The following is a 12,574-nucleotide window of genomic DNA, read 5'->3' on the forward strand; positions in this document are numbered from 1 at the left end:
CTACTGATTTCTGGACCACAAGCATCCCGATGAGCTGTATCTTCAGAAAAAGGAGCACAAGACACCTTTTTGGGGGTGATGCTGTGCTACAGAGTCCTGCAAAAAGGTTGACAAACTCCCCCCCCCCGATTTTATTTAATTTCCCTTTTCATCTGCAAGCAAAGTGCCTGCCCCTTTGGGACAAAGGGCCACTTTCTCTCCCCTTTTGCTGTATAAACTGCTTTGAAAATGGTAAGTTGGAAAGCAGAGGAAATAATAATAAGAATGGCTGGCATTCTATGCAGCGAGCTGCTGATCCAAGAGAGAGGCCGGCGCGCGGCTTCCATAGCACTTCAAACCCCTCCATAATTCCCAATGGGAATACAGTTCATCCCTTGCGGACTGATAGGGTTCCGTTCTGGCAAATTCGCGGTTGGCAAGGCATTAAAGTCTATGGGAAACGGGGCTAGGGGAACCATGACGGCAAAAAGACCGAAAAATAAAGGGGGAAAAATACTTTTTTTTTTTTTTGGCTAAAGAATCACAAAAAACCCTGTAACATGTAAAATTGCAACAGTTTTCATGGAATTGATTCACTATTGCTTTGGAGACTTCTGGTTAAGACGTTGATGGGAGGACAGCGTTTTTGTGAGCTTATTCTTTTAATCTTTTAGCTTTGTTTATTTTGCTTTTTATCAACTTGGCTAGCTGCCTTTGAGGAAAGCTTGAAGCACAGCAGCTGCTGTTTGGCTTGTTTTAATTTGTTTTTACTCTATTTGAGTTAATATCTACTTGACAATTAAAACTAGCAAATAATTTTTGATTGTTGTCAGCCAGCCTAGCATTGAAATCGCTGGCAATCAACAAATGTGCTTGAGGATACAAACATTGAAGACCTTCTATATATAATTTCAGTTTAGACCATATTGACTTAATGCAAACAATCCGATTCAAAGGTGGAATGTATACATTAATGAGTAATAGGAGCAAGGCCTTAGATTTAACAAGAACGGCCATAGCAAACTGGTCACAACTTGGTAGTGAAAGACATTCAAGATTGAGAGCAGTGTTAACTGATATGCAGAGACCACCAGTCGCTCTGCCTCTATTCATTGGAGGAATAGCTGCAAGTGAAAAGGTAACAAAACTATTCAAATACGGGTCCTCGGTCATCCAAGTTTCCTGCAGAAAAAGAAGGTCAGCATCCGCCAGAAATTTCCAAAATTCCAAATCCAGCAGTTTTGTCCTTAGTCCAGCCACATTCCACAAGAGACTTTTGAGAAAATGGCTCTTACAAAGTTGTCAGTCAGAATGCACAGTTACAATATTAGCATAATCCAAAAATTGCCTATGTTCCATATCCGGACCAGTAAAATCAGCAAATGCCTGAAGATCCTCCATCTCAGGCTGAAATGACTGGTCTAGAAAAGAAGGAAGAAGAGCTGGAGAACCAGAATCGTGCAAATTCAGTAGGGCAGGCATAGGAGATAGTGCTGCCTTAGTTTGAATAGCTTCCTGCAAAGGTCGACGGAATGAACCTGAATTTAAGAGTAACATACATTGATCAAAATGTGGATCTGCAGAGAAAGGCAATACTTGACCCTCCAATACAGGGTCCCTCTTGTCTTGGGATGAACTGTCTAATAGGATTGGCAATTCTGGCAAAGTATCCGATTTAATACAGATCCTCTGACTAGACTCCAATTCCTCCTGCATAACAATTAATTGTTCATCTATTCCAGAGCTGGAAGGAGAAGAATGATCAGAAATTTTTTTTTATCTCTGATAAGGTCAAAAGCTGGCTACTATTCAATTCATCCGGAGAAATAGTAAGTTTGTTTCCAGAGTTATTAAGGGACTCGCAGTCCATCTTAGCAAATAAAGTCTGCAATTGATTCATAGCAGAATCAGCCAAAGGGAAAATGTCCTGAACAATATCCTGAGGGAACACAGAGCATTTAACAGCCGAAGTGAGATTCCTATTTGACACTTCAGGAGAGCTCTTCCTTTTAAATGATTTAGAATAAACATCAGCAAAAACTCTTTGAGGTTGAATGTTGTAGATAGCCCAAAAATTATGCATTAGGCTTGTGCCCGAAACGTTTCGGAGGCCATTATGAAGGCCTCCGAAACGTTTCGGCGCTGGGGGCAGTTTCAGTGCTGAAACGTCGACGGGGGTAGCACTTTAAGGGCGGAGGAGGGTGTACTCACCCCTCCTGCCACATTTCCCCCGCCGGCGCGCTGTCATTTTGAAGCCCCTCGGGGTGGCAGCGTTCCTCCCTGCCGCCTCGTTTCCCCCGTTGGCCAGAAGTGTCCGGAAGTCGCAATCGCTCATGTGCCCGTCGTGCGTGCGCGCGCACATGGCAGAAGGGGGCGCGCGAATGCACAACCCTGTCCTTGGTACCCACTAGACAAATCTTGGTTAACAGCAGGCCAGAGCTCTTTGTAAAGTACAGTGTGCTGTCGAGTCGGTGTCGACTCCTGGCGACCACAGAGCCCTGTGGTTGTCTTTGGTAGAATACATTGTAGCTGATCTTAAAGTCTGGGCTAGCTGATACAGGAGATATATAATTGCTATCTTTCAAAATTCAATATTTATATACTACTTTTCAGGGTGGGGGAAAACCCAAACAAACACCATTTTGAAAGCAGTTTACAGAGCGTAAGAAATAAAAAGATGGTCCACTGTCCCAATGGGGCTCACAGTCTTAAAAGAGACATAAGGGAGACACCAGTAACAGCCACTGGGAGGGATGCTGTGGTAGATCAACTGGGAATAGGATTATTGAATATGCTTTAAAATACAGCAGGCACCCCTAGAGGCAGTGGGTGCATATTAGAAATCCCCATAAATAAATAATATTCCATCATTAAAAAAAACAAAACAGTTTAGCTGCAGGGATCTGAGTGACTGCTGAAAGATAATTGCCTCGTGATATGCATAGCTCCTTGCATGTGGCACCAGCTTTAATGCACTATCCCTTTCATATGCTTGACAATGATAATCAATCATTTTTGCAGTGCAGTTGAACAGTCTCCTCCATTTTTCACCGGCACGACAGCAAATCATACCCGTAGAATTCGGGGCCCCCCCAGCTTTCCCCCTTTCCTCAGCACGCGCCTGAGAAGAGAACTGAGCATGTATACCAAAGCCAGCCCCTGCTTTCCATCTCTTTGTTGCACTGTAGCAGTGCACACAAAGCTGTCGCCCTGAATCCTCGTATTGGTCATCTAGCCAAATATTGTCGTCTTCTAGCCAAATCTGGGTTTTGTAGCCACTGACCAATGGACAAGCCATTGGGGGCTGGGGCTGTGGTTTAAAGAATCCTGCCTGAAACCTTGGAAAGCCACTGCCAGTCAGTGTAGACAATACTGAACTAGATGGACCAGCGGTCTGACTCGGTATGAAGCAGCTTCCTATGTACCTGGCCTCATGCCTAGATCCTAACATGCCTGTCAGGGGTGTAATACCCAGCCTCTTGTTTATGCAGCCTGTCTGGAACTGTATACACAGGGAGGTTGCCAGATGCCAAGTAAGGCCACAGACCCAGTCTGGGGCACTGTCCTCAACTAACTGGGCCTCAAGTTGTTCTGACCTGCTTTGGAGAGCTGTACATATTTATTGCCCTTTCGTCTGTTTAATAGCGGTTGAGCCTCAACCAATGTCGTATCGTGGGCTTCTAGATCCTTTGCAAACAATTGACACAACAGCCTTAACACCAGCCTGCCCATTTTTGCCAAATGGATGGATTTGGTTTCCATAGCAGCAGAGGCTGAGTTCTCCTTGAAGAGCCTCAGCAGATGGTTGCCTTCTGCTTCAGCGGGCAAAGCTACCCAAGTCTAGAGGAGGCTGTTCTCATTTCCTTTCAAACCATGGCTCTCTTCATGTGATGTGGGCCTCCCAGAGGAGAAGCAGGCAACTGGGGACTTGGTCAGCTTGGGATGTGGCACACCTACATATGCAGCTAATATATATTTTGAATCCATACCCCACTCCATCTTGCAGTTGGAAGCACTGTAAGCCTCCACTTGCCAGTGCCTGACAAAATAGCTATTTAAAGCTGGCCTCCTCCTTGGCTTGTACCATAAATCCCCATCATTCATGAAGATCTAGTCCCTAAACCTCTTCCCTGCTTCCTAAGGGTGTTACAGGTGTGCATGAACCATTCAATCCCAAACCGGTTAACCTCAAACTTGGGCCAGTTTGGCGGCTCAGTCATAAACCAAACCAGAGGGAGTTTGGTCTGTGACTGAACCAAACAAGCCCCATTTGGGCGGACCAGATCAAAAGGGCGGCTGGGAGGGAGCTAGAGAAGTAGTTCAATGTTCATATTGGCTTGCCAGCGGCCAGCAGCAGCACCCTGGCACAGCCCAAGTGTGCAGTGCTCCCCCTGCAGCAAGCCAAGCAAGCAAGCCACCACACAGGCGGCTTTCTGCAGAGGGAGCACTGCGTTCTTGGGCTGTGCCAGGTTGGTGAGCGCCAGTGGCCACTGCCGAGCGGGTAAAAACATTAAGCTGCTTCTCTGTCTGCCCCCACCCCTTGCCTGCCTTTAGAACACAAATGGATTCCTCCACCCCCTTGCTTGTAAAGGGGAATCCTCACCAGATTCCCCTTTACAAGTATAGCCCCTTGAACCACCAAACCAGTTCGGTCAAATGGACCAGACTGGCCAGTCGATTCAGCCAAACCAGTTTGGGGGCAGGCAGTTCGGTTTGAATCCAAACCAAACCACAATTTTGGGTCCGTGCACACTTCTGCTTCCCAGCCCTACCTGGAGATGCCAAGTACTGAACCTGAGACTTTCTGCGTGCAGGCAGATGCTCTTCACTGAGCTACGGTCCTTCTCATAGCATGTGATAACTGCTTAGCAAAGGGGGAAAGACATTCTCACTGCTGCAAGTCCAGTTCTCTATCCCAACAAAAACGACTAGCATTTTGACACACCTGCTGCTCTTTTGACAATCTGGCTCAGTATTGACAGGTGATCACATGTGGCTAGGTACAGAGGAAGCCAGGGCTGGGTTATCCATTGGGCACAATAGGCACAGTGCCTAGGGGCTACAAAGCTCCCAAAGGCCTACGAAAACATTTTAGGCTTCTAAAATGCACCTTGCGAGGAAATAATGGATAATCCGCTCATGTGGATGCCCATTCTGTAAGTAACTTTATTGTTGTAACCACTGGTCGTAACATAAGATGCACATTCTGACACATTAGACATATTATGGGACATTTTGTTCATTCATTCATTCATTCATTCATTCAGTTTCTATACCGCCCTTCCAAAAATGGCTCAGAGAAGGAGTAAATAAATAAGATGGCTCCCTGTCCCCAAAGGGCTCACAAACTAAAAAGAAACATAAGATAGACACCAGCAACAGTCACTGGAGGTACAGTGCCGGGGGTGGATAGGGCCAGTTATTCTCCCACTGCTAAATAAAAGAGAATCACCACATTAAAAGGTGCCTCTTTGCCAAGTTAGCAGGGGTTACTTATAGGGGTTATATTAGGGGCCTATACATTGCGTACAATGCAAATATTTATCTACAGATCTATCTTGGGGGCCATGAGAGTGCCTCGGGCCTACTAAGTCTTTAATATGGCCGCATAGGATTAGGCAGCTTCCCCATAGGAATCTGGCCCTGTAGGAAGTCAGACCATTGGCCAATCTAGCTCAGTATTGTCTAGCACTGCTAGTTTTGTGATTTTTTCATATGTTTTAACCGTTTTCAGTAACTCATGGGACTGTTGCCTTCTGTTAGAGACACCATGATGGTTGAGGCCTAGTTATAGATTGATGCTGGTCTATGGAGACAAGCAGCAATCAGAATGAGAATTGCCGTCCTTTTCCCCATCCAAACATGCAGCTTGTAAGTTATCACCTAGGATCAGGTGATAAGGAGAGATAGAGCTGAGTGTCATCTGCATATTGCTGAACTCAGTCCAAGTCCCCAGATGACCTCTCCCAGCAGTTTCACGTAGATATTAAACATCATGGGGGACAAAACCAAATCTTGCGGGATCCCACAGGCCAATGGCCAAGGAGCCAAGCAGTAGTCCCCCAGCACCACCTTATGGACCCTCCCTCAGAGAAAAGATCGAAGCCACTCCAAAGCAGGTCCTCCAATCCCCATACTCGAGAGGCGATTCAGAAGGATATCATGGGTGATGCTATCAAATGCTGCTGAGAGGTCCAGTAGAACCAACAGGGACACACTCCCCCTGTCAGGCTCCTGGCGTAGGTAATCCACTAGGGCAACCAAGGCAGTTTCAGTCCCATATCCAGGATGGAAACCAGATTGGAAGAGACCTAGATAATCCATATCATCCACGACCCTCTGCAGCTGACGCCACCACACGCTCTTATCACCTTGACCAAAAAGGGGTGGTTAGAAACAGGTCTGTAATTGTTCAAGTTGGAGGGATCAAGGGAGGAGTTTTAATAGTGGTTTCACCACCACCTCCTTGAGGCACGATGGCATCCTGCCCTCCCTTAATGAAGCATCTCCAACCATCTACCCATACCCTCCCTAGCAGATTTTATTAGCCGTGAAGGGCAACGGTCTAGAGAGCACGACATTGCCTATACACTGCCCAGGATCTTGTCCACATCCTCAGGCTGCACCAACTGAAAAGAATCCAACACAAGAGGACCAGATAGTACCCGAGGCACATCTGCCAGAACTGACAAAATCCTGGTGTCCAAATCAGTATGGATGTGAGTGACTTTATCTGCAAAGTAGAATGTAAACTGGTCACAGTGGGCTATAGATGGTTCCTCCCCCGGTACACAGGGGGATGTGTGAAGCAATAACTTGCTACATAAAAAAGCTCTGCTGGCCTACACTGAGCAGATGCAATGGAGGCAGAGAAAAAAATGCACCCTGCCCCCATGGAGTAGTCCCGAAAATGGGTTCTAGCCCATGTTCAGTCAGATTCATTATGACTTTTCCTCCAGCATCATTCCAGCCATCGTACAAGTTGTTTCATTGCCCCAAGCTCCTCAGAAAACCAAGGAGCAGAACAGGCTCCACCAAGCTGGAAAGGGTGTTTAGGAGAGAAGTTGCCAATAGCCTGGGCTGTCTCCATGTTCCAAAGATCCACCAGGGCCTTGACAGAGTCACCAGCTCTGGACACTGGAAACTCCCCAAGGGCTGTCTGGAAATTGGACAGATCCATAAGCTTCTGGGGGCAGACTATTCTAATTGGTAGACCACCCCTACAGAGACTAGACAAGCCTTTTAGTACCTGTTGTTGAATTTAACAACATGCTTTTTTAATCTTGTTGGCTTTCTGGTACTAGAGATTTAATGTGTTGACCCTTCCCAACATTTCAGACCACAATAACAATTCTGGTTTTGTTTTTATCTTGTTTTATGCTTTTAAAAAAATGTTCCCATATCTGTGCTTGCAGAGAGGGCTCTGTGAAATTGATAAAGCAAACGTTTTAGCTATGTATCATCCATTCTATAAAGTTTCCACACCTTGCCATCCAGGCCATTAAAATCAGTGGGAGCTTCGCTATTAACTTTGATATAATGTGGATTGTACCTTGTTTATGAAGCTCCTTTATACTGGGTTGACCATTGGTCTATCTAGCTGAGTGTTCTCTGATCTAACTTGTGGTGGCTACCCAGGGATTCAAGCAGGGGTCTTTTAATTGAAGATGCTAGGGGCTGAACTTGAGAGCTTATTCATACAAGGCACATAATTCTGCCACAGAGCTAGAGGCCCTCCACTGATTACCACCCACCATTAAAATATCAGTGCTTATTTTACCATTTGTACATCTCACTGTCCTGATCAAGGTGCTGTTGATGACCTTTAAATCATGGCACAATGAGATCTCATCCCTGAGGCATGTGGACCCAGCATGTAGGAACAGCTGTAAGATTGTATCCTGTATTACCGTCTTTCTTTGCTTTGACTGAAGTGGAAAGGGACCCCTTAAACACAGACACAGTAGCCCTATTCACATGTTATATTCTACACTCATATAATCTGTGCAAAGTGTCCACAAGTACAGTTATTCACTTGTTATGTTGAATGCAGATACTGTAGTACACTTCCTATTAGGGTTGTGTGTTTTGTTTTCCCCCCTGTTTTGTTTTTGGACTGAATCCGAAACACCCCAATTTTGTTCTTTGTTCAAAATTGCAAAATCCGAATCTGAAATGTTTTAGATTTTAAAAATGGCCCAGGGAAAAACTAGTGGGTGGAGGTGGTAGTGCCGAATGGGTGGAAATACCACCCAAATTTCAGAGGAATTGGACAAAGAGCTGATTTTTGGTGAATTTTTTAAGTATAGGATTTTTCCCATAGGGAAAAATGGAGGTTTCAACAAAAGTATAGCTTCATGTTGGGGGGAAAGGGGTGGCCCAGAGCAAAGTAGGGTAGGTGGTAGTGCCCAGTGGGGGCAAGGAAGCTGCCAGAATTATTTCAAAGGAATTGGGCAGAGGGCTGATTTTTAAAGATGTAATGGAGTTTGCGTGTCTGTAAAGTTCTTCCCCATAGGGAATGATGGACCTCCATAATTCCTGACCCATAACTGCACTTGGGGGGCACCAGGGTGGCCCAGAGCGAGTGGTGGTGTAGAGCACATAGGGTGCCAACCACCCCCATGAGTTGCTAACCCACAAGGTACTGGTTCTGTTGTCTTCTGAGATGTTTTGGGTGTAGATTCAGATTCTCTGGTAGCATATGAGAGTGGATTCATGGTTTGTCATTGAAAATCTCATGTGCTACCAGAGAATCTATACTCAGAACACTTCAGAAACAAGAGAACCCAGCACCCCATGGGTTAGCAACCCATGGGGGTGGTTGGCACCCTATGTGCACTACACCACCACTCGCTCCTGGCCACCCCAGTGCCCCCCAGGTGGAGTTATGGGTCTGATGAAACCTCCATTATTCCCTAGGGGGGAAATACCTTAAAGAGGCATAAACTTCAACAATTCCTAAGAAATCAACCCTTTGCCCTATTCCTCTGGAATCTGGCTTATGGCAGGCACTCCTTGGGGCACTGCCACCCAACCCACTGTTTTGCCCCTCAGGCCCCCTGTCTGCCCAGAATCTGCCCCAAAGACATGTCAACTTCAGAAATTCTTTAAAAATCAGCCCTTTCCCCAATTCCTTTGTAATCTGGGTGGCAGCAGACTCCCATTGGGGCACTACCACCTGAACCACTCTTCTGCCCCCAAAGCCCCCTTTCTGCCCTGAATCCACCCCCAAATAACATCAACATCACTCATCATCAACAGCACAGCTTTGGGAAAAATCAGGCAGATTGCCAAAGGTCATGCACATCCACAACCCCCCCGCCCAAAATGCAATTGATCTAAACACAACAGTGAAATACACACTGCCCCACTGGCCAGTGAGGGTAAATGCACACTGCCCCACTAGCCAATGAGGGTAAAATTTACCCTTAAATTTGCTTAAAAGGAATAAGGAGGCAATTGCCAGCAGATCAGCCTATGCTTTCACTAGCCAATCTGCGGGCTGGAAGGGCTAGAATTCAAACAGATGTCAAAACTAAAAATGGAGACTGAAGGATAAAGACTTTTTGTGATTGCAATATGGTGTTCCAAAACAGCCGAAACAACAAAACGTTTTGTATCCAAAACAGGGATGTTTTGTTTTGGCTACAAATTTTCTGTTTTGAGCATTGGGTGTTTTGTTTTGGCTACAAAACAGCCGAAATGGCCTGTTTTGTGCACAAAACGCTTTGTATCCGAAACGAAACGCACATCCCTACTTCCTATCTGTATCCTAAATGTCAGGGGGTCTGCACTCAGCTTCACTTTTAAAACGAATGCAGACACGGGCATTGATACAAAAATGTGTGCATGTGTGTGTGAACATCTGAATTCAGGTACAACAAAATGTATGAAATGGGTTAGTGTGATAATATAACAATCATTCAAATCTAGGTTTAATGACATAAGCTTGATTGTGTGAATTCATGGCAAGGCAGGAATCTCAGATTCATCTTGGGCCATAAACCACCTCGGCGTCAGTTCACACAGTCATGCTAATGTCGGTAACCCACATTAAGCCTAGATTAGAACTATTGTGTCAACCTGCTCAATGATTATTACCTGGGCAATATTTCTATTGTTGATACTTTTATCCCATCCTTGCTCCAAAGGAAGACTGCCCAACTTAGACCCTCCAGCTGTTGCCCATCATCCCCAGCCACAGTAGCCAATAATCAGGGATAAAGGGAGTTGTAAGCCAACAACACCTGGAGGGCTGAAGTTGTGCAACCCTGCTCCAAAGAGTTCAGGACACTATTCATGTTCCTGTCCCCACTGTACCCTCCCAATAGTCCTGTGACATCAGTGAGACTGAGTGACTGGGTCAAGATCTTCCAGTGAGCTTTGTGGACTTTGAACATAGGTCTTCCTGGTTGACCAACACTGATTGGCCTTCCAAAATGGCCAACACTCTGACTGCTAGATCAAACTGCCTCTCATGAGATGCTAATGTACCTGCCTTACTTTCTCCTTGCAGGAAGGCCTGGCTGACCAGTGTTGGAAGCCCCAGCTCTCGCATTGAACGGGCTAACTTTTCTAATGAGAGGGAGATCCCAAAGCTCGACTTCACTGGGTTTATCACAAGATACTAACTGAAAAGGAAAACACTGAGCATCAAATTGCGATACTGTTGCTGTTGCAAAATGATTTCCATGCCTTCCTAAAGTGTCATAATTGCACTTCTGGGAAGCTTCCCAAGTGCTAATAAAATATTACCATTTTCTCATTTACATTCATGTGCTGCATTGGAGGGGGACAGTTGTGTTTTCTAGTTTAAAATGTATTCTTGTTTTGCAAACACAGAATCTCCCAAATTAAGGTCATTTCTACACACTATGAAATAGGAACTTCTCTTAAGAGAAATTCAGATATTAGTAGACTCAGTCCACAATCCAGCATATAGTGATATAAGTGTAACTTAATTTCAATGGAAATTCAGTGCATATAACTGCTCCGGAATGTGACTTTGGGAGACATTCCTATGTTAGCGTGCATAGTTTTTTGTTTATTTATTTACTAAGCTATCTCAGGTCAAGGAATGTGGAGAAACCATCTAAGAAAATTCTCTGACATTTCTCCTGGAGTAGAAGCCTAACACTCTCTTCAGATATCATTTTCTCCTTTGGAGGCACTCTGAAATATCTTCAGATATCTTTGAATTTCACCTTGGAGATATTTTGGTCCAATCTCTAGTTACAGTTCTAAGCACAAATATATCTGCCTAAAACCAGGTCGCTTCCATACTTCGGCTTCTTAGTGGTGCTTCGGAGCAGTCTCCTCTTCTTACAAAATCCACCCCACCTTCATTAAAAGTGGGGAGAGGAGAGCTAGATCACACCCTCTGGCAGTACTTCCAGATACTGATGTAGCCACTGGCCATGTGCCTTTGGATTCCATGAGAAAGGGGTGGTACCTGCAATCAGTTGTACTGAGTTCAGGTACTGCTGCTTTGTTGTGCAAGCTGCCAAATGTGGCTGCCATGGGACATCATCTCCAGGGACCATTCGGTTGGCTCTTCGGCCTGTTCAGGCCATCCCCCTCTGGTGCACTGGCCATTTTGGAGGCCACCATGCCTGCGCAATTGGCCTCTGCATGGCCTGGGTCACACAGAGGCCAATTGCACAGGCGCAGCGGCCTCTAATATGGCCACCGCGCCAGAGGGGGAAGGCCAGAACAGGCTGAAGATATGAAGGGATGCCAGAGGGGGTAGGGGGAACCTCTGAAGACACACACACACACGCTGCCTCCAACAGCTCCCCCAAAGGGGGTAAGTTAAAAATATTTTTTTAAAAAAAAATGTCCGCGAACTCCCTGAACAGTCGAGGGGTGTTTGGTCCAGGGTCGGACCAAACAGGAGATGGTTCGGTTCAACCCCAAACAGTTGAACTGAACCGGTTTGACATCAAACACATTCGACGTAGAGCCTGTTTGCACACCGCTAGCTGTTACTGGCTGATCGTTACAGATGGCAACTGTGTTGTTCATTGAACCTTTGCTTACCACAATCAGGCTTCACATAGGTGTTGGAAACTTGCTTTATTAACAGGTTTATATGCCACTCCCTGGCAGGGCTCTTAATACAAGGCTGGAGCAGGGGGTTTTTCCCAGGCAAAGGGTGGAAAGGGAGGAGGGAGCCTGGACTGTACTTAGGGAGACAGTTCAGTTGAATGAGCATTGCCTATTGGATAAGTTGGAATCCCACCGCACCTGTTCATTATACCCAGCCTTGTTCCATCCACTTTCATGGTGGAAGAAAATAGCCGTGGAGGTCATGATGGCAAGGGCAGTTGGGGGGGGGGCAAGGGTGGGAGTGCACCCCCTCAGATTAGTTGTTTGACCCTCCACCTGCACCCCATTTCTGCTTTAGGAATCTAACACATGGGACATAGCTGGCCAACTCCCTTTTAAAAATTTTTTGCTGCCACTGCATGATGGACTATGGTCACAAGTTCAAATTTATTTTATTTGTTTGTTTGATTTCTATACCGCCCTTTCAAAAATGGCTCAGGGCCATTTGAGTGCTTGCCCCATGTGCTTGGAAGATGATGGGAATTGG

General features: G+C 45.7%; 1 protein-coding gene across 2 annotated transcripts in view; it reads left to right on the forward strand.

Moving 5' to 3' along the window:
* Positions 1–10,748, forward strand: part of ACYP2 (acylphosphatase 2) — a 131,343-nt gene extending 120,595 nt beyond the window's left edge. For both annotated transcript variants that reach the window (XM_053245794.1, XM_053245802.1), the window contains one exon: positions 10,496–10,748. In XM_053245794.1, coding sequence (XP_053101769.1) covers positions 10,496–10,610 — 115 coding nt within the window. In that variant the 3' untranslated portion in view covers positions 10,611–10,748. The remainder of the gene's footprint in view (positions 1–10,495) is intronic.
* The last annotated feature ends 1,826 nt before the right edge of the window (positions 10,749–12,574 follow it).

Source organism: Hemicordylus capensis, chromosome 1 (assembly GCF_027244095.1).
Source record: "Hemicordylus capensis ecotype Gifberg chromosome 1, rHemCap1.1.pri, whole genome shotgun sequence".
Lineage (NCBI taxonomy): Eukaryota > Metazoa > Chordata > Lepidosauria > Squamata > Cordylidae > Hemicordylus > Hemicordylus capensis.